General features: G+C 38.5%; 1 protein-coding gene across 6 annotated transcripts; it reads right to left on the reverse strand.

Annotated features, from left to right (window-relative positions):
• Positions 1-156: 156 nt before the first annotated feature.
• Positions 157-20,191, reverse strand: elnb (elastin b). 6 transcript variants are annotated; one of them, XM_056731585.1, is made up of 54 exons: positions 20,075-20,191; positions 18,409-18,528; positions 18,005-18,133; positions 17,836-17,862; positions 17,527-17,670; positions 17,375-17,401; positions 16,793-16,888; positions 16,571-16,672; positions 16,427-16,453; positions 16,102-16,323; positions 15,964-15,990; positions 15,575-15,721; positions 15,402-15,464; positions 15,263-15,310; positions 15,125-15,175; positions 15,011-15,043; positions 13,786-13,860; positions 13,572-13,613; positions 13,229-13,471; positions 13,070-13,096; positions 12,739-12,951; positions 12,607-12,636; positions 11,912-12,166; positions 11,803-11,835; positions 11,532-11,711; positions 10,594-10,623; positions 10,275-10,499; positions 10,141-10,173; positions 9,883-10,059; positions 9,745-9,777; positions 9,430-9,507; positions 8,713-8,760; positions 8,584-8,613; positions 8,410-8,499; positions 8,297-8,335; positions 8,139-8,222; positions 8,014-8,058; positions 7,386-7,409; positions 6,422-6,448; positions 5,976-6,041; positions 5,401-5,421; positions 4,754-4,804; positions 4,514-4,660; positions 4,256-4,432; positions 4,042-4,092; positions 3,908-3,955; positions 3,665-3,781; positions 3,190-3,285; positions 3,042-3,089; positions 2,848-2,889; positions 2,665-2,730; positions 2,474-2,530; positions 2,279-2,335; positions 157-1,243 (listed from the first exon to the last, which is right to left on the reverse strand). In XM_056731585.1, exons 1-54 carry the CDS (start codon positions 20,148-20,150, stop codon positions 1,197-1,199), a joined length of 4,491 nt encoding a protein of 1,496 aa, XP_056587563.1. In that variant the 5' UTR covers positions 20,151-20,191; the 3' UTR covers positions 157-1,196. The 6 variants fall into 6 exon arrangements, with proteins under 6 accessions (XP_056587563.1, XP_056587561.1, XP_056587560.1 ...); XM_056731583.1 differs by having other exon boundaries at positions 13,241-13,471; positions 15,402-15,494; XM_056731582.1 differs by having other exon boundaries at positions 15,402-15,494.
• Between the last annotated feature and the right edge of the window lie 1,681 nt (positions 20,192-21,872).

The following is a 21,872-nucleotide window of genomic DNA, read 5'->3' on the forward strand; positions in this document are numbered from 1 at the left end:
CTTAAGTTTAAAAGCAACAGCTTAAACTTCTACTTATAAACAAAGTTTTGGTAAAGGCGTGTTTGATTTTAATGCATCTCAGAATCATTCCTTGCATTAATCCATTTTTTTTGCATTATGCAGTCACTGTTAATAGGCGAAATCAGAAACACAATCTGTTTTTCCACAATTTATTTGAGAAATGTTTAATGGATAAAAGGCACAAACAAAACCAAGTCATAAAAAAGGTGAAGTTGATGGAATTTCACAAAATTTGATTTAAAAAGTGCACCTTATTGAAAATCGACAATAACACAAAAAACTGCAAGATGTATGAATTTCTATTCTCAAACGTTCAGGTCACATTTGAATAGTTGCACTTATACAAACAGATACACCATCCACGACACGCATCGCTTACAAACCCCAGAACTAGTTAGGTTAAATGCATAGATATCCTTAATTTAAGAAGCGTTACCATTAACAAACAAACACACAAAAAAAAGGTGTTATGGGGTCAGATAAACTAGAAAAGAAACCGCTTCAAGTTCCTGAGGTATCTTTGAAGACAGCTTATAAGCCTCAGGTACTGCGAACTTAAACAATTGCACATTTAACATTTCGCTCTAAACTTTCTAAATAACTATTCTTTAAGTGAATCTTTCAATGACTGTAACTCTTGGGAAAAGAAAGATTGGTGTATTAATGCTTGACTTCTGCAAACAGACTGCTTTACAACAGCATGAGACAGAATTACATGTGTTTTTATATGTGGACCGAACACGTAGCCTATGACACCGCTTCATCCACGGTCACAGATCATCCTGAAATAGCAGCGACACTTCCCCAGAAATCACATGTCTGGATATTCAGCTACTTACAGTAAGTGTGAGCGAGAAACTTTTAGGCCTCTAAGGTCTGCTTGAATGTAACTTTAAACTGTGGGGTTGAAAATAATATAAAAAAATCTAAAGCTCTTTTAAAACGAAAGCTGATTAAACATTACATCTGAAAAGAAATGCACAGTGAGATCTTCTGCAGTGCAAAGAGGTTTACATGACACTTGTTCAGTTCACACATAATCATACGGTTAATATCATTGATGTTGAAATTCTCTGTCATACACCGTCATTACATGAGGCGCTGTTTTAACTGTAAAAAGTGCATTTGAGAGTAGGCAGTAGCACCACTTGTTTAGTATGAGGTCATTTCGTATCTCACTTCCTCCTCCTTCCGCAGTATTTGCCTTGACATCCTGCGCCTCCTGCAGGAAAAGACACAGACAGGTCATCAGGACCACCAAGAACAAGATAACAAGTTCTCAGTCAGCATGCACTCTGCAGCTTAAACGTAAATAATTTCCCCCAAAATATTCACATCTGTCCGAACCAAGATGTATATGACTTCCTTTCTTCAGCAGAACACTATTTTTGTTAATAAAACGTATTTTTATACATGACTTGAAGTCCTAAAGAGGACATGCATCCTTCATTAAAACCTTCATTAAAGTAATGCAATGGTTTTCTTGAGCAAAACATGAAAAATATTTTATGATTTTTTTTGTTTTAGTAGTTACTATTTCTTTAACAACACATACTGTGGATCTCAAAGTACAGCACACTTTGAGAGTCAGTAAACAAGAGGTTATATATTAAAATGTTATGTCATAGATTCGGTCTATGCAACTTAAAGATGCAAGAAGCTAAAATCAACGTTTCGACATTCACTCGATTTTACCTGAAACGATTTACACTGGAGTATATTTATAGCTGTGAATCAAATATACTGTTTGAATAGTAAATGTATTTAAACAAAAAATTTAGGTAAATCTGAGTCACTCAAATATCTATTAGAATTCATATTCATATGAAGTATATATAAAAATATAATTTGTTAAATAAATACTTTTTTCATTAAATAAACTTAAATAATATACTGAATGTACATTTTAGAGGGATTAACTGTTAGACTTTTAATCATTTTTTAAATATGTCCCACTAAAAATATAGATTTTAAATGATTTTATTAAGTTAATATAGCTGTTTATTTCTGTGATATTTACTAAGACCACAGAATTATTTTTAGAGTGTACGTTTTGCAGCATGGACTTGAAAAAGCCAGGATGTTTTCAAAGAGGACCAACCCAACTTTTGGTTTATAAGTTAACCTATGTTGGGAGGCTTTACCTGAACCTTCAAACCACTGTTGGGTCACAATAAAAAAAAAGTTAACCAACCGTTAGGGTTTTCCCTTTTTGACCCCAGTATGAGTTGAAAACAGTGTAAATTTGCTCACTTACCTCTGTAGCCTCCCCCACCCAGAAAGCCTTGAAGTGCTGCATATTTGGCTGCTTTCGCTAAAAAAATAAAAACACACACATTTAAAGCAGTAAACACACAGGCACACAAAACCACAAGAAACATTGTGGATTGTGAATAACGGATAGGCGTATGCTGTATATTCACTTCACTGGTGTACTGTGTTAGTGTCTTACATTGCTGAGGTGTAAGTGGGGCACTTGCACCTGCACCAGTACCAGCACCACCATAGCCTACATCACACAATTAAAATACTTAAAACACACGTCACACCTGCAAACAACTTTACTGACATTTATACACATACAACCAAACATCACTTTAGTAAACTGACTTTAAATTATTGACCATTTCAGGTCTATATTACCTGGATATGGTTGTTGATAAGCACCACCAGGACCTAAACCAGTACCATATCCTGGCACTGCACCGCCTGTAAGATGAAAAGATCTAGTGTGACTGTATATGCAGAGGCTGGATCCTTCAAACCACTTCATGCAAACATTCAAGAGAAACTTGAAAGAAAACTAAACGCGATGTAATGACTGACCTGGCTGATAGCCTTGACCACCATAGGCACCTGTGCCAAAGCCTTTATTGAGGAGGGAGGAAGAAAATCATGGGTAAACTAATATAATCCATTCATCTGGTTTCATTAAATACTCAATTCAGGGGGTAAAACAGAGATGATATAACACTGTAATGTATTATACTGTAAACATGTAAATGCATGAATTAATGTACCTGTTTTACTGGGTTTCCCTGCTCCTGCCACACCAGGGTACCTCAGACCTGAAAACAACCCATGTAATTTGTGTTGTATATAATATACAATATGATTATGCTAAATATAATTGATAAAAAACAATGTTTATATGCTTAAATAATGTACCTCCAGTTCCTAATGGACTTCCAGCACCTCCACCTGGGATCCCGCCTACTCCGCCAAGACCACCAGATGTTCCAGCTCCACCCAAACCTCCATACCCTACAATAAAGACAGTAACACAATACACTGTAAAAGCTGAAATGTTACTGTTTTTAACACATTTTTGTATCTGCCTACCAGCATTCAAGTTAAATTAGTAGGTTTATTCATGGAAAATATAATGTCATGTGACATTATAATTCCTAATAATGATGTTTTCTATGCTATAAAACAGGAATCTGATTTTCCAGGTTTTCCAGCGTCTGCACCTGGATATGACAAAATGTAAATGCTATAGGTGCTGTGCTTTTATAAACTGTCCACAGTAACAATTTCAGATTTTCTGTTTTTGTCATGTTCCATTCATATGGCGGAAACTACTTAAAATAGCAAAAGAAAACAAAAGAAATACACCAAAGCAACACTTAAAAGATCTCACCAATCCCAGGTCCTCCAAGTCCACCCTGACCCCCTAGGCCAGTACCATAACCACCAGGTCCTGTTCCATATCCACCTGGCCCTCCATAACCCCCAAGGGTACCTCCTGCACCGTAAGCTGCCGCCAAAGCAAGATCAAATAATACATATCTCTTCTGTGATTAAATGCTTGAGATGTTCGTCTTTTTTTTTTTTTTTTTAAACCATGTGACTAATGGTAAATGTAAATGAACATTTCTGGTACTTTTTCCTGGTTTGATGCCCACTGCAGCCCCACTTGGAAACCTGATGCCTGAAAAACATTAGAGGACACTGTGTCAGCACAACGAGACCATGTTATCTTTCCTAATGCATAAAATAACAAGAAAACTAATTTACCAGTTCCTGGCAGGATTCCCCCAGGTCCTAAACCTCCAACTCCGCCATAACCTAGAGCAAATTTACACTTCCTTATACACAGGACATTTCCTAACATTTGATTGGATTTAAGAAGTGCATCAAATATTTTTAAAACTCCAAAAACACTTAAACTTCGTTTTGTTTAAAATTATTAAGCTAAATGCAATAATGTGTTGATTAATGTAGTAATTACTTTTGCCTGGTTTCTGCAATCCAACTCCTCCTGGTACAAGGCCGGCACCTCCTGGTACAAGACCGGCACCTCCTGGTACAAAGCCGGCACCTCCTGGTACAAGACCGGCACCTCCTGGTACAAGGCCGGCACCTCCTGGTAAAAAGCCGGCACCTCCTGGTACAAGTCCGGCACCTCCTGGTAACATAATATTTTCTTTAAAAGGCTCAATATTAAGTGATGTAAAGTGAGGAAGTCCAAATGTTTATGATATATAACCTTTAGGAGGTTTAACTCCCCCTTGAACTACACCGACTCCTCCTGGGACTACACCGACTCCTCCTGGACCTGTGCCTACACCTCCAAGTCCTCCGTCAATAGTGCCTGGAGTGTCTCCACGTCCAGCAATTGCGCCACCTCCAATAACTACAGTAAGAATAAATAAAAAAGCATGACCATGCAGGACACAGGGAATCTATATGTTCTCTTGTGTATGTATGTATACTATTGTATACATACCTGGGGGTTTTAGTGGTTTGGCTCCTGGTAGCGTCCCACCGTCACCAACTCCTAAGCAGAAACAAAATGATTTACTTGAAGTGCTTGGCATTAACATTGGAGCGGTCAAACTGATTATGAGCCTGGACATAAACCAAAATCTTTCTATTAATTGATGTGTCAGCATATACTATCCCAATTCCCTTTACCACATAACAGGAAAGGCAATACGTTTAATATCAGAGTTGAATATTATGTCAAAATTGTGTTACTAAAGAGAAATATTAGGAATGCAAAATATTTAAAAATACCCAAAATACCCAAATGCGCAAGCTAAACTCTCCTTGAGGCTACTGTATATCCGAATGCATTGAGACTCATGCGCCGCTAGAGGTCACTGGTGAAACATTTTCATCTGTCTGTGACACAGTGAAGACTGGTCTGTCAAATTATTAAAATAACTTAACACCGGGCTGAACATCTCCTGCTCCAAATCTTTAAGATAAATAATTATAAAATGTGGGTTTTATTGATTTTTTGGGGGTTATAAGACCAAATCTTACTCTCTGTTTAGGTAGCCTACTTCTGTTCCACCTGCAAGATTGTTTTTAATTTTGACTCATTGACTCACCAGCAATAGTAGTGAATAAATAAAGATTAATACAAACCTGTTGCAGATCCAGTCACATCTAAAACGTAAATAAAACATTTGGTTAATCATTTCGTGATTAGGTTCACAAAATATGACTCTTTTCAACACTTAAAAGCAATCTTATCTTCTTTTCTTTTTACAAATTGGTTACTCAGACATTGCTGATGTTGTTATAGACAAATATGTTTAGGTGCATACTAACTGTAGTGAAAAGTTTTATATTAATACATTTTATATGTGCACATTTGGAGAAACACCATAGACTTAAACTGTTAGGTCTAAGATGTAAATTGTCAGTAAACAATGAAAGTGTAATTTGATGTGCGCTAATGCAGAACCTGTTAATCTCTTGTTTTATCTGTTTAGTGGTATAGAAAATAAATCTGTGATATTAAGGTACAAAGTAATCCAGTCTTTTCCCTCATCAAACTAGAGAATTTACATTTTCTTCTAGTAATCTCTGCATTTCCACTACTATATATGCCTATGTTTACGCTTGTGTGAAGCATTGTTTCATTTCATCAAAAGTAAAATCACAAAGTCACAGATGTGGAGTAAATAGATTGACTAAACACAAAACAAAACGTGTACCTGGTTTTCCTCCAGCTATAATGGGTATTCCTGTCCCAGTAACCCCATCTAGTCCATCCGCAATACCTTCAAAGACAAATAAAAGAGAAAATGTACAAAACTATTAGATAGCATCCTGCACAGATCCATCCAGTTTACTTTAGGGAGTGAAATAATCTGACGCTAATTTAAGTTTATTTATTTGGGGGACACTAAGGAACATCACAGTGTACAATGCCAAGTACAAGCAAGATTAGTACACAAGCTTGAGCAGAAGATATTTTTAAGAGATATAATAGGGGGTTTGTTTATGGATCAGTCAAGTGTTTGCAGAAGAGGTTCGTCTTCAGGTGTGGTCTCAGCAGATCGGGTGGAGGTCGACAGCTCATTCCACCAGAGAGGAACAGGAGGGGTGAAGGTTTTTATTTAAATGCGTATCTCACCCGGACCACCTCCAATAGACCCACCTGATCCTTCTATTGATCCTCCAGATTCTGTGAAGTTAAAATGATTAAAAATAAAACTAGCAGCTGAAAGGTGAAAGCACCTTTTTTCTTAAAATGTCAAAGTGACTTTTATTTTATCCTTCAGACGTACACCCAAAAAAGAAAATTCTGTCATCATTTACTCTTGTCATTTCAAACCTGTATGACCTTCTTTCTTCTGCAGAAAACAACAGAAGATATTTTGAAAAAAGTTGGTAACTGGAAAGCACTGACACCCATTCACAAAACCAATGTAATGAATGGGTGCCAGTTAAGAACATTCTTCGAAATATCTTCTTTTGTGTTCTGCGGAAGAAAGAGTCATACAGGTTTGAAATGACATGAGGGCGAGTAAATAATGACAGGTTTTTTTTGGGTGGGTAAACCCTCACCTTCAAATAATGTCCACAAAATAATTTACATAGTAATTTGCATTGCCTGGACATTTGTACTACAATTTTTCTATAAAGCTTAGTATATTGTTAACACTTTACAATAAGGTGCTATTTATTAACAGTTAGTAGCATGATCTAAAATGAACTAACAATGAACAATACTAATACAGCATTTATTATTGTTGGTTCATGGTTATTTCAGCATTTACTACTCCATTATTAAAATCAAACGTTGTCACTGTTAACACTAGTTAATGCACCGTGAACTAACATGAATAACTGTATTGACATGAAGCAACATTAACAAGGAGTAATAAATGCTGAAAAACTAAATATTTCATCGTTATCTAATGTTAGCTAATGCATTGAGTAAAGTCAACTAATAGCACCTTATTGTAAAGTGTTACCAGTATATTTTTCAAAGGGTAATTCTAGATAAGAATTGTAAAGCCATACATTTTAGTATTTTCCACCCATAATTTACCCATAAAAGTTTCTCAATTTTTAACCACATGTGAAGAATGCACCAAAGAAAAATCACATTTTCTTACCAGTCTTTGGAGCTTTAGTGCCACCTGCAGATTAAACAAAATATTGCCATTTTAATGCAGTAGCAGTTGGCTAAATGAAAATATAAAATATAAAATAGGAAGTAACCTATGTAATATATTACTTTACTCAAAAAGTTTCTTCTAATGTAAATGCTTATATCTGTTAAATATTGAATTGATAAACTGTAAAACTTTGCTGTAGTTTTTGCAGCAGCTTTACCACTAACTTACTGAAGATTGAATTACTACTTAATATATTCCCAGCTGTTTTCAATTACTTGAAAATGAAAACACTTTGACCTTTGAGATTCAAAATGAGCAAGAAGAGACTTGCATTTACACAGCAACACTGCAAAAAATTACATTCTCCCTAAGCATTTTGGTCCTTTTTTCTGCAAAAATATTTAAAACTTCTTAAATGACGATACATTTACATAACAAGAAAAATGACCCAAGATATTTAGTCTTGTTTTATGAAAGAAACTATATAAACTAGGTACGTTTATGCTTAAAATAAAACTATACATTAAATCTACATTAAGTTACTGGCAAACCTGCGAAATTACAGCAAAGTTTTACAGTGTACTCTATAAGAAATAAACCTTGCTCAAAAGAAGAAGTAACTCACCTTGACCTTCTCCAACGACACGGGTTCCATCAGGGCTGCCAATCACTAGGGCCAGGTAAAACTCAAAGTTATAAAGCTATTACGGTCAGGTTATCAAGGACGATTTCAAAAATGAACTGCAATACCTCCATCAAGTCCAGGTTTAGAGCCATCAGAAGAGGCTGTACTACCTGGAATAGCTGTTCCTCCAAGCGCACTACCTGGCACCTCTGGATTTAAACAGAGAAACAGATTTGTAAAACCATTCGAGAGATGCCTCATTGGAAATAAAACGAACACTCACCATATTTGTATGCCTTGGTACCAGCTATACCTCCTATACCTGATATAGAAATAGCCATTAGTTGTTCATGCAATTCAAATCTCTTTAGTCATGTTTCTCAAGTAACCACCCACCAGGTCCAACTATTACTCCTGTGGAACCAGCTACACCAGTACCAGGTACTAAACCACCTAAGACACCTCCAGTCCCACCAACAGGTTGTCCTGTTTGATGCAGATACATGAGATTAAATCTACATGTCTACAAGTACTTAATACTCTTTGAATTATCAACAGTAAATTGTTTACCATATTTAGGTGGTTTTACACCTCCATAACCTTAAGATTAAACAATAAGAATACAGCAGGTTCAAGTAGTTTAGTTATAAGTGCATGACTGTGTGCGTATGGTATCTTATAAGAATGTTAAATCTTTAACTCCATAACCCCCATATCCAATACCGGTCCCGATCCCTCCAGGCAGAACTGAATTAAAGACGTTGTTTAATAAGCTTTTCATAAGTTAGTATTGAAGTTACAACTCGAGTTTGGTCTCTAAAATGTTTAAATTTAAAATTTGGGGAATATTATCTTAAAACACATGAATGTTAACTTGCTTTGAAGTCTTCACTGTAAATGAAAATGATCTTGTAATTTACTCACACTCATGCCATCCCGGGTGTTCATGACTTTCTTTATTCAGTAAAACTCAACTGGAGTTATAATACATAATATCCTGGCTCTTCCTTCTCTTCCTCCATTCTTGCATGAACTTAATGTGTCTACATCAGGGTTCCTCAAATCTTACCCTGGAGGGCCGGAGTACTGCAGAGTTTAGCTCCAGCCCTGATCAAACACACCTGAGTAAGCTGTTCAAGTTGTTCAGTATCACTAGAAAATCACAGGTATGCAAGTTTGATCAGGGTTGGAGATAAACTCTGCAGTGCTCCGGCCCTCCACGGTAGGATTTGAGGAACCCTGGTCTACTTCATGTGTGGAACTTCCAAATCAGTCTTCCCATGCGTGAGAAAGTTACAAAGAGCTAATATTGTAACTCTGAGTGTGGTCAGTTTAAAAAAAGGAAGTCAAATACACTTGGAATATCATGAGGTTGAGTAAAAAATGACATCACATTCATTTTTTCTGTTAACAAACCTCCTGGGCCTGCTGCCACTCCTGTTCCAGCTCCTGGCACGCCTCCTGCTCCTAACACTCCACCAGAACCAGGTAAACCTGTCAAAATATATATGAGGTAAAAACTAAATGTTTTATAGTAGACAGAGTCAAAATGTATTATTTGTAAATATCATTTGGCAATGACTATCATTAAACCTGTAAAATATATGTTTAATATACCTTTACAATGATGCAGTTTAAAATATAAATGTAACAAATGCATCTAACAAATCCTAAACTAAATTTAGGCTGTTTGTAAATGTACTGTATGTACTGTAGTGTGTTTTCACATGCCATATTTAGCTGCTTTTGATCCAGGTCCATATCCTTTAGAACAATATATGTAAGAAACGTATTGAAATTAAAGATTAGTAAAACATGAAAAGAACATTTCCTCCTATGCATGTGTAAACTACAACATCTTTAAATTACCTCCAATGCCCGTTCCATAGCCAGGCACAAGCCCTCCTGTTCCAGCAGCACCACCTCCAGGCAATCCTGCTCCAACACCAAATCCACCTCCAGGAACTCCTGCAGTACCGGTTCCATAACCACCAGCTAACCCTCCACCTGTTCCAACTCCTGGAGCTGTTCCACCCCCACCTGGACCTACACATTGATTTAACTGTTGATAAACTGTTTAAAATTGAATTGTGCTGAAGTAATGTATAATGATTTATAATATCCTACCATATTTTAAGGCCTTGGGTCCACCTGGATATGCTGCATTCATAGAGTGATACAGAAAAATAAATGTACTTCAGCACGACAAAACAACACACAATGCTTAAATTGAATATATAAAGGCGTGGTTGTCAGCATGCCTCCAGAGCCAGGTCTGTATCCTCCAGCTGGTCCATAACCACCAACAGGTACCCCTCCTGGTCCATAACCACCAACAGGTACCCCTCCTGGTCCATAACCACCAACAGGTACCCCTCCTGGTCCATAACCACCAACAGGTACCCCTCCTGGTCCATAACCACCAACGCCTGCCACTGCTCCACCACCAAGTGCTCCTCCTGTTCCACCAGCACCCCCAGGAACTCCTTTTTGGATCAAAATGTTTGGGTTGAACAGAATTTATTGTATTTTTCAACATGGTTACAAAAACGAATCGTAGAATAATTAACTTTTCCCTACCATATTTGCGAGCTTTGACCCCAGCATATCCTGGAATTAAAAAAGTTGACATTAATGCAATGATACTGCATTGCTTAAAGTAGTTTATTTTTTATTAATTGTGACACTTTAAATCTTGCTGCTAAGACTTCTTAAGGGGTGATTGACATTTTACGTCTTTTGTGCGTGCAAATTCGTTATTTTAAATAACGGATGCATTCAATTTTAAATGCGCATGCCATGCGACGCTCCCGTTTTTCAAGGCGCGTAGGCGCCACAGCGAGATGAAATTATTTCAATTTTTCAGAATGCCACACGCATGAGTAAGCAGTGTGGCTCGCGTTTTCCGCACAGTTTTAGAAGCCTCTTAGGCTGCTTTCTTATTAGCCTTACCACTCTACCTGTGTCTCTGTGGGAACTAACAATAACTCATGTACCACGTTCTACCCTCATCAACTACACTAGCTATTCTTCCCATCACAACGAGTTGGATTCGAACATGGGTCTCGAAATTTTGACCAATGTCTTTCACCTGCTTAAAAAAGCATTAATGGTCCTGAAGGTAATTTGACAGCTACAGACAGCACATTGACAGCACAGTTGTACCGGCACTTAATGTAGGCTAATACTGGAGGAACACATGAGACTTCTGAGACACATGAGATTGTCCTGATACAACTATTGCATTTTGAGCATATTGAGGTGGTTTTCCCAAAAGGGATCAAGACAAGTCCTAGAAAAAAATAAGTGTTATAGCTGTTTAAACTGAAAACAAATTGCAGACATCTTAAAATACACCAGTGCCATTGTGTTGACTCAAAATGCACACATTCAATGTTTTGTGGTAAGGCATTTTTGTAAAAACTACTTAAATGGACCTAGTCCTAATTTAAGATAATCACTGTCCAGGCCAGCACCCTATTGAGTTGCATTTTAATTTAGAGATCATTATGCTTTACCTCCAGGTCCAAATCCACCTCCAGGAACAACTCCTGGTCCATAGCCAACACCTGGAATTGCTCCTTGTCCAAGTCCAGCACCTGTCCCACCTGGTCCCAAACCAGCACCTGGTAATCCACCAACACTTGGAGCAAATCCAGTTCCCGGGCCTACACCACCACCAGCACCTCTGAGTAGAGCTAAAAATAAGAGTCATTGAATTGTGTAATTCCTTGACAGGGCTGTACTGTTTATTGAAGGGTTAAATAAAAGGCAAACTGTTGCCCCTACCATATTTACGGGCTTTTGCATCTGCTCCGTAGCCTGTAGAGCATCAGAGTATTTAAAACCCCAAAAGAATTGAAATGATACACTACAAAATGATTGCATCATTTGATACCTGTTCCAGCGCCAGGAAGTCCTCCACCAGGTAATGCACCAGTTCTAAGTCCACCACCAGGTAGTAGACCAGTCCCAAGTCCTCCACCAGGTAGTGAACCAGTTCCAAGTCCTCCACCAGGTAGTGCACCAGTCCCAAGTCCTCCACCAGGTAGTGCACCAGTCCCAAGTCCTCCACCAGGTAGTGCACCAGTTCCAAGTCCACCACCAGGTAGGACTCCAGTACCTAAAGCCCCCCAAGGTCTTCCAAGCTGAGCTACAAATAATAATAAAATCTCAATGTATGTACAGGGGTTGACAAAAAATAATAAAGCCAAATGCAACCTGATAAGGTCCCTGTGATAAGCAATATGTCTGTCCACACTGAATGTGAAAAGAGGTTTGACACAACAATCATCACAAAACAGAGCTCTGTTCCCCTTCTCACTCCAAAACCATTTCTAAAAATAGAAATAGTCATGTTGCATTTCCCTGCCATGTCTGGTGAGGACAAAATATCTGATTAACATAAAAAGATACCTTTCGTGGTGTAGCGGGATTGCGTTGCGTTTGGTATGGTTAAAATTACTAATGTGAAGAAAACTCTTTACTAAGGTTTCAACACATGCCAAAACAAGGTTTTAAACAGGTTGTTCATGTTTCTTTTAGTACTTCAGTCTAGCTAATTGAAAATGCGGTACGTATGGTGTTTTTTACCGTATTTCCTTGCTTTGGCTGCAGCATATGCTGAAACACAAAACAATTGTAGCTATTACTATGTTGTCAATATTCATTAACTTTCACTAAAAACAAATCTGATATTTGTATTTCAAGTGTCAAGCTAAGTACCATCAGGACTGACTCCAGGTCCGGCTCCAAGACCACCAGTTCCTAAACCAGAACCGAGGGGTCCACCATGACCACCCACTCCCAAACCAGAACCAGGAAGTCCTCCAGCACCATGACCACCCACTCCCAAACCAGAGCCAGGAAGTCCTCCAGCTCCAACACCACCTACTCCCAAACCAGAAATAGGAAGTCCACCAGTCCCTATCCCTGAAGCTGAAAAACAAGCATTCCAAAATTTGAAAATAAGATGTTCTTCTGTTCTTATATTAGCTGGGATTGTTCAGATGCAACGGTGTTATTGTATATAACCTGAATCTTGAGGTTTTCCTACCATATTTCCTAGCTTTTGCGGCAGCTCCTGGTGAAAGAGATTCATCTGATTTTAGACACATTTAGCAAGGTTTTTCCACAAAGCGCTTATTTGATTTTCAATAATATAGAAATATTTGGTTTCAAAGTTTGTAGTTTGTGCTAATCAATAATTAATCACCAGGATAGGTACCACCAGCTCCAGGGTAAACTCCAGTGCCTACACCAGGAACACCGCCCACTCCAGGTACACCTCCTACTCCAGGTACACCTCCTACTCCGGGTACACCGCCTGCTCCAGGTACACCTCCTACTCCTGGTACAGTTCCAACTCCCGGTACACCGCCTAATCCAGGCACCCCACCTGCACCAGGTACGCCACCTATTCCAAGACCAACTCCTAGTCCAGGCACAACACCAGCACCTTAAAAGCAAAGTAACAATATATCATTGTCTAAAAATTGTTCTTTAAAATATACTGTTATTATTGTACTCAAACAGTCTTAAAATTTGACATGACTTACCATACTTGGCAGCTTTAGCCTGATAATTTGCAGCACTTTTACCTTGAATGAGGTAGAAATAGGAAAATAACATACATTATGAAAAAAATGTGGTTAAGCTAGCTTAATAACTGTACCAGATATAATGTAAAATGAGTATAGTCTGTAATTTGATTGAACAATTTAAATATAATTTTAAACTATAGGGGGTAAATGTATTTATGTCCATTGATACCTCCAGACTTTGGAGAGATGAGTGGATATCCCTGGAATATGCCTGGTAATTGCTGACCAAACCCACCACGGCCTCCTTCATGACAAAAGATGAATCAGCTTATTTTGATATTTTAATATTCTGAGTTTTCATACTTCTTTTTAAAGGGGTGATTTCATTAAAAACTGACTTTTCCATATTTAAATGCTAAAATCGAGTCTCTTACAACATCTGCATCTGCCAACTCAGAAAACGTAAAAAAAGACAAATCATTAACTTTTTTTATGAGAGCCTATATCTGCAAGCCTGTGAGAAAACGAGCGCTCCAGAAATCGCTCTCCTAATGACGTAAGCAGGCATTCTTATTATAAAATTTCCGCCGATTGTTCTGAACGTGTCCACCCATTGCATCGCCGCCATTATTGTTTTCGCATGTGTGAAGTTCCAACACCATGCAAAAGTAGCAAAACTTATGAACTGTTCTGTTGTTGGCTGCACACACCAACACAGAAGAATGTTCCCAGCCTCACGGGAGACAAGAGAGCAATGGATTTATTTAGTTTTCAACGGAAATCATCCACACGGAATGAGGCAAAGTTGCAAATAAAGACATTGTAAGTACCAGTATTTTTAAAGTAAGACACAAGGGACTTGTGGCAACTTAAAAGTAGATAATATGTCGCTGTGACACGTTTGTCCGTTCACTATTAGAAAGTAATGTGTGTGGCTTGTTAACATGCGACCGGATTGTGCTGTGTAACGTTAATTTGACTTTTCTTCACTTCAGAAAACTGTGTGTATGCGGTTCTCTCTCCCGATGTGGTTGTGACCGGACCAACAGGGATCAGAGGGGCTTCGCGAATGCCCCCGGGGGAAACCGGTGTGCATGTCGAAAACAGTGTGTTTGGTGTTCAAAGACGAAACCTTCTTTCTTGTTAGCTTTATGTGACCATACTTTATTGTTTTGTCGCTGGAAACACAGGCTCACAGCTCTGGCTGTGTTTTCTGCTGAAAAGGGGGCAGAGACTAGCAGCTCCCTTGCACTTAATGAGACACACACCAAAACAGCGCCTTTCTCCTCACATGCAAAAGTGGGCATGCAGCGCATGGTATATTAAAAGATGTGTTATGTTTTTTGAGCTAAAACTTCACAGACACATTATGTGGACCCCTATGATTTATATTTCGTTTGTGTAAAACTAGAAAAAAATTATCCCTTTAAATAACTGTTTTTTTTTTCAATTACCGGTGGCTCCAAGTGCATCTTGACCAAGCTGACCTGTAAAATAAAAAATGATAAAGAGATCATTTTTAATGCTGAATAAATATGTAACTTGACCAGTTGTTAAAGTAAGCTCACCAGTTTGAGATCCAGTTGCTACACCTGGCAGTACGCCTCTACCACCAAAACCTTATAAAAAAACAAAAATGATGTTAATCTTTATACATGATCGTTGAACACATAGAAACATGCAGGCACAGTGAAATATTCACCCACCTTGTCCAGGAACAATACCCCCTTGGTAGAGACCAGGAATTCCAATGCCTTGTTAAGTAATGGCAAGAGAGAATACAGAATTAAAACTCGCATCAAATATTTGTTAAAGCTGTTCAAACAATGTTTCCACACTAGTTACCTGGCACTGGTACTTTCCCAGGTTTTCCAACTTTGATCCCAGTACCTGCCCCAGTTCCAGCTCCTGGTAATCCAGTTTGAGGGAGAAATGGTGCTAGGGTCAATAAAGGATGAAACTTATATACTATTGATAGTAATATTTCAGAATATTGAATTATGCCATTCCAAACCCACCTCCACCAGGTCCAACACCTGCTCCTAGCCCAGTTCCAGTGCCACCAGGTCCAATTCCAGCCCCCCCTGGACCAACTCCTACACCACCTGTGCCAAATCCAGTCCCACCAAATGCTGGGCCTCCAAATCCCCCAATCCCACCATAACCTACATTTTGACCATTGAGGATAAATACAGTTTGACAACCTATGCATGCCAATATTATGCTTTTTCCAGGTTATCAAGTTTCTCTAAAATGGTGCTTCTCAAAGATCTTGTCTTCTGCAGAAGATATTGTGCATTGTTATTCTAACTTTGTTATGACATTTTGAATGGTAACATTATTATGAAACTGACTACATTTCTGACTAATGGAGATGTTGATTAGTGTGTCGACTTGTAAGTCCTACCAGGTTTTCCAGGTTTTCTTCCTGCTCCTGTGACAAAGTAAAATAATTTACATCAATATTAACACAGGTAAGCAAAGAAATACTAAAAGGAAAAGACAGGTAGGGAAATTTACTATATGCAAAAATAGCAGGCTTTACCAGTTCCGACGCCACCAGGTCCAATGCCACCAGGTCCAACACCACCTGGTACAATGCCACCAGGTCCAACGCCACCTGGTACAATGCCACCAGGTCCATAACCACCTGGTCCAAAACCACCTGGTCCAACACCACCAGGTCCAATGCCGCCAGGTCCAATGCCGCCAGGTCCAATGCCACCTGGTCCAATGCCACCAGGTCCAACCCCTCCTGGGCCATAACCTCAATAGACAACAAAATAGTTTAATTAAAACATACTAAAACTTCCAAAATGTTAACTTAATTTTTAATCTCCAAGGTTAAAACATTTCAGCTGATTACTTACCTATTTTGTAGGGCTTTCCACCCGCACCTATAAGCAGGAAAAAAAAATGAATTAAACAAAAACTTATGTATTGAAGACTTATGTATTGAAGACAACTTTATTGCAACCGCAAGACAGATTTTTATTATTTAAGTTAATTCTGACCTGTTCCTGCTCCTCCAAGACTTGTTCCGCCAGGGCTAAGCCCTCCAAGCTGCGTTCCCACACCAGCACCCAAACCAGTGCCTAGACCTGCACCACCATACCCTAGCAAGGAAAAAACTTATGAATGACTTTTTGTAGTTTTACATCATATACAGAAGTATAATAAATATACTGCTAAATACTCATAGTAATTATTTTAGAAGTCTTCCAAATTAAACCCACAGGGTAAGCCTCCAATGCCAGTACCCCCAGGTCTGAGTCCCTGGCCACCAAGACCTCCAGTACCAGAAGTGATGGGAATACCTTGACCTCCATATCCTATTCATGAAACAGAGACTGTTGTTAACTTTGATTACAGCGAACATGTCATCTGCTTAATGCATGCAGTTACTCCAACACAATCTCACAGGAATTTGTAACTAGTTATAAGTATGATTTTCTTTTGGCTTAGGGGAGAGTCTTCAGTATTGCTTTTTTCTGTTAATCGTATGTTTTTGTATGAGTCACATTAAACAAATTCATACAGCTTTCCTGTAGCTCAGTGGTAAGAGCATTGTGTTAAAAAACCAAGGTTGTGGGTTCAATCAGAGGGTATTGCACATACCCATGTTAAATATTTAGGATAATGCAATGTAAGTCGCTTTGGATAAAAGCGTCTGCCAAATGCATAAATGTAATGTAAATGTCATACAAAGTAGCCAGTTTGTAAAGGTTACAAATTCCTTTTAGATCAGGTTTGTTGGTCACTTTACAAATTGCAAATATATGGTAATACTTTTATAACTCTTTTTGTTTTCAGCTCACCTAGTTTAGGAGGCTTGCCACCAACACCTACACAAAAATAAATGAAACATTTGTTTTTCGAAAATGCTTTGAATTGTCTTGTGGATTAAGAAACATGTTTATGACCATGGTTTCCACTGATCTTATTTAACCATGTAAATAAGACAAATTACCTGCTCCAAGGCCTGTAGTTCCAAATCCAGCACCAGGTCCAATGCCTCCTGGTCCTATTCCTCCTTGACCAATCCCACCAGGACCAACTCCTCCAGTTCCAAGACCAGCACCTAGTCCAGGTCCAGCTTGACCTCCATATCCTCCTGTAACATGGTAAAACTAACTGATGTCAAGGCGATGGCTTTTTCTGTTGGCAATTGCCAATAAATACCATAACAGTACCATAATCTGTATTTGCCAATATGTTATTTTAGACAGTCTTTAGTAATAACTTTAATCTAGAAATGTAGCATGCTGTTACCACACACCTGTTTTGGGTGGCTTGACAAATTGCCCTGTGGAAGAAGGTCACATATGTTAGAATAGAAGTACTTATTTTTTGTCCTTTTATCTTATCTTAATGTAATTTATTCAATCAATGTTTAAATACTGGAATCAGTTTTAATTTGCAATCAAAAAGAAAGAAAGTTCACTCACCAGCACCAAGTCCTCCTGTACCAAACCCTCCACCTACACCAGGACCAGTACCATAACCACCAGGACCAACACCCCCTGGGACAAGACCTCCAACACCCAGTCCACCAGGACCTACACCACCTCCATAACCTATCACAAAATAAGAGTTAACATTGAACAAGGTTCAATACCCGCAAAGAAAGCATAATGCTTACTTTCATTTTAAGGAAAGATAATAGTTAACAACTAGCTTTGCAGGATATTACATATGGTTTGAAACCTGTAATTCCATCAACTCCTGCTTTTTAAACTTTTAGACTTTTTAAAGCATCATAGACAAGATTAGTAAAGCACTGGCATACAATTTCAGGGTATTTAATGCCTCTAAAAGTACTAGTACATCTAAGAAAACTCTAAATACCCACCAGCTCCGGGTCTGATTCCAGTTCCCAGCCCTGTTCCGAGAGCTCCACCAGGACCAGTTCCTACACCTAATCCCGTTCCAACTCCAGTTCCGGCCCCTCCACCAGCTGGTATGTAGATTCCTAGGAGAAAAAGAGCACATCAATAGATCCTTATATTAATGAGTTCAGTGCAAGACATGATGCCAGAGGGGAACATATGGAAGCATTTAGTTGTGATGATATGTGTGTTTGACCTTGTCCAAACTAATAAGAAAAGCATTAATAAATAAGCAGCAGAGTATGCTAAACTATGAAGATTATAAAGAGAATACAATAGGTGTTTTGTGAAGCAAGATAACGTTTTACGTGTCATTTTTTGAAAAACATGCACACATGCAAAGGATCAAATCTGAAGAAATACTGTGAACATGACTTTAATTTTGTTTTGTGCTGCAATCCCATTGTTTTTATTAAATAGTTGTCTGACAATGCATACTAGGACCTCACTCCTGTAACACATTACCAGCTTATGAAGACCATTTTCTTTTCTCACTCAGTACTGATGCCACATACCCAGGGGCTTATAACAAATCTTCACATCTAGTCTTTCATCTGAAGCCCTGAACAGCACTGAATGCAGTCCCAAAAAAACACTGTGTTTGCGTGTTCTCTTGCCTGAATCACAGGACTGGTTAAGATTTGAAGGGATTGGCGAACAGAGAATAGATGTGAATCATATGGGGAGCAACATCCTTTAACCTTGTCCAAGAGCTTTGAAATAGAAAACATAACTGTTCTCTTCCACAAACCCATTGGGAGAAGCAATAAGGTTGTTAGTGTATGATGTAATGATTTGGACAAGAACTTTGTTTGAGATCCTAAATTTTCCTAAAACATGTCAAGTTGGAAACTGTGTAATATATATAAACACACGCTTTAACAATTATATTTGCATTGACTATGAATCATTTGTTTTAATGCACTCCTATTAATAACGATATGCTATAAAGTCATACACAAAATTCCATTATATGCTTTTCATCACCAAATGCAAACGTATTGTGTTTTTATATGTTATAGATAATTTGATGTAGATGTAAGTACTGTGACTATGATAAGACACAGAGTCAAATCACTAAAGCCAAAACATTTGAATTCCAATCTTGATACCTAATGTTCTGTTTGTAACTTTCCCCCATTTTAAGCCAGAAATGTTGCTTCTTCTCCACAACACTAGTTGTGTGTTGAAAACCCTGCAGGAACTGGATCTCAGACATTGCATTTGAACATACAATAAACCTATCCTGCAACAATACATCAGCAATCTCTTGACACTTTTAACATAACTTCCTTATTCTTTATGAAAGTAACCATGGTTAATATAGTCAAACCATGGTAACTGCAAATGAACCATGGATGTGCTACAGTAACTATTGTTTCACCTTGGTTCTTATAATAAACCACAGTTATCCACAAGGTAGTCAATGCACCAAAAACATGATTACTACACTTTCGATATTAGAAACATGGCTAATGCATGAAGAACACAGTCAACACAACACAATCTGACTGACAGTCATGGACTGTCAAAAGTGTGAATGAGGGATGCTGTTGTTGCCATGGCTGCAGTACACTTGTAATGCAATAAGATAGAAAACCCCAAACGAGAATTCTGGAGACACCTTACCTCCTTGAAGGGAGGGTCTACACACCACCAGCAGTAGAAATCCGTGCAGGAGCAGAGGTACCTTTCTCCAAACCATCCTGCTCTGTAATAACCCTCTCCACTCCTAAACCAAGGGTTTTATCCCCCAAAAGCAATTCATTGCACACCCGTGTCTTGAACAAGGAGGATATGGTGTGGGTGGGTTGGTGGAGGGGGGGTCAGTAGGAGGTATTAAAAAAAAGAAGAAACACTACGTAATTAGGGAAACCGACACACTCGAGGCTTGTACATTATGTTTTTTCAAGTCCCACCCCTAACCCCCCTCCAAACAACTGGTGCGTTTATTTGGGTCACTTCTGCCAACACGAGCCAAAGCATTGGCCACAAAACAGAGAAAGATACTCAGGGAAGGAGAAAGAGAGAGGGGAATGGGAAAAAAAAGTTGAAAACTCAACATTCTACCTAGCCAAGAGAAGCGTCGTCTGCCAGATATTCTTTTGGATTCCAACAGGACTGTTTCTACAATCAAAAGCAGAAACAAATCACACCAGATACGATTTTTATGCTATATATTCTGTTCTGCCTATGAGGTGTATGTAACATTTAGGGAGCAGAACCATCATTCACTCATTCATGGAGAAAGAGAATCTCACCTCAGAGGTTTAAATACTTTTGGCCCGGCTCCAGTTACGAGTCCTTGAGGAACACATGAAATCATGTGAGTGATGGAGAAACATGGAATGGGTGTGTATTGTAACACATTATTGAGATTGACAACACAGATTTCAAAAAAATTGAAGCCCAAACCATATCGCGAGTTTCAGCTTGGGTGTTACCTAAGAAAACCTGAAGAATGGACTTTCGGAATAATAACACGTCCTTACAGCTCAATGTGCCCTGTGAGATAATGGAGGCTTTCAACCAGGTCCAATACATAAATAGACTTTGTAATGATGTGTATTTCTCTACTGAAGAGGGACTAATAAATCGCAACGAACTTCAAAACCTGTCTTCTAGGCCGAATGACGCCCAGAAGATATGGAGTCATTTGTCACAAAGTACACTAATTAACCGATTTAAAGTCATTTGTCAGCTTAAGCGTTTCCTCGCTCACTGAAAAAGCTGTCACGCGAGTGCATCCTCCCCAACACAACTCACCCACATGACGGGTCACTTACACACATGGGTGGTTATAATAATCTCTTGCAACTGCCTGTTATATACTTGTATATACATATATTCTGACAGTTTGCATTAAAACTTTGCATAGAATCCAAGGGGGTTTCCTGGAACGGTTTCATGGACCCCCACCCATTGCTGAGTTTTAGATTGTCTAGCACTCCTTGTTTGGTCTGCAGGAGTTTTGCCAGAAAGTCTGTGTTACACTAGTTGGGTTTCAGGCTATTGGCAAGGAAGAACATTAGGTCATTCTTCTACTGATAGACGCTTTCTTGAATCGAATGCAAAACTGTGTACATCAGCGTGTGTTGAAAATGTATGTGTGTGCTGAAGATTAGAAAGGGCGGTGTTTAAAATACTTGGTAAGAAGGAATGTAATATTTTAACTTTTCGAGAAGAATGTCAAATTAAATATTCCAAGTACACCTGCAAGCATTCATGTCCACAGCACGAACATATTTAAGGTTTAAACCTTTGTTTAATCTTGTATGGCCCAGTTGAAAAAAACACCATGTGCTGGTTTTGAAGCATGGTAGCTGGTTTGTGCTGGTTTAAAATGGTCATGTACTGGATTAAGATGGTCCTTAGCTGGTCTTGTGCTGGTTTAAAATAATCCTTATCCAGGTCAGGACCATTTTAA

This window comes from Triplophysa dalaica, chromosome 19 (genome assembly GCF_015846415.1).
Source record: "Triplophysa dalaica isolate WHDGS20190420 chromosome 19, ASM1584641v1, whole genome shotgun sequence".
Lineage (NCBI taxonomy): Eukaryota > Metazoa > Chordata > Actinopteri > Cypriniformes > Nemacheilidae > Triplophysa > Triplophysa dalaica.

Coding starts and splice junctions, on each gene's coding strand:
- elnb (XM_056731582.1), bottom strand. CDS start 20,150: ATGGTTTGGAGAAAGGTACCTCTGCTCCTGCACGGATTTCTACTGCTG. Junction 13,472..13,571: donor GGCTAAAGCTGCCAAGTATG/GTAAGTCATGTC, acceptor TTTGCTTTTAAG/GTGCTGGTGTTGTGCCTGGA. Junction 3,090..3,189: donor AAGTCCATTAGGAACTGGAG/GTACATTATTTA, acceptor GGTTGTTTTCAG/GTCTGAGGTACCCTGGTGTG.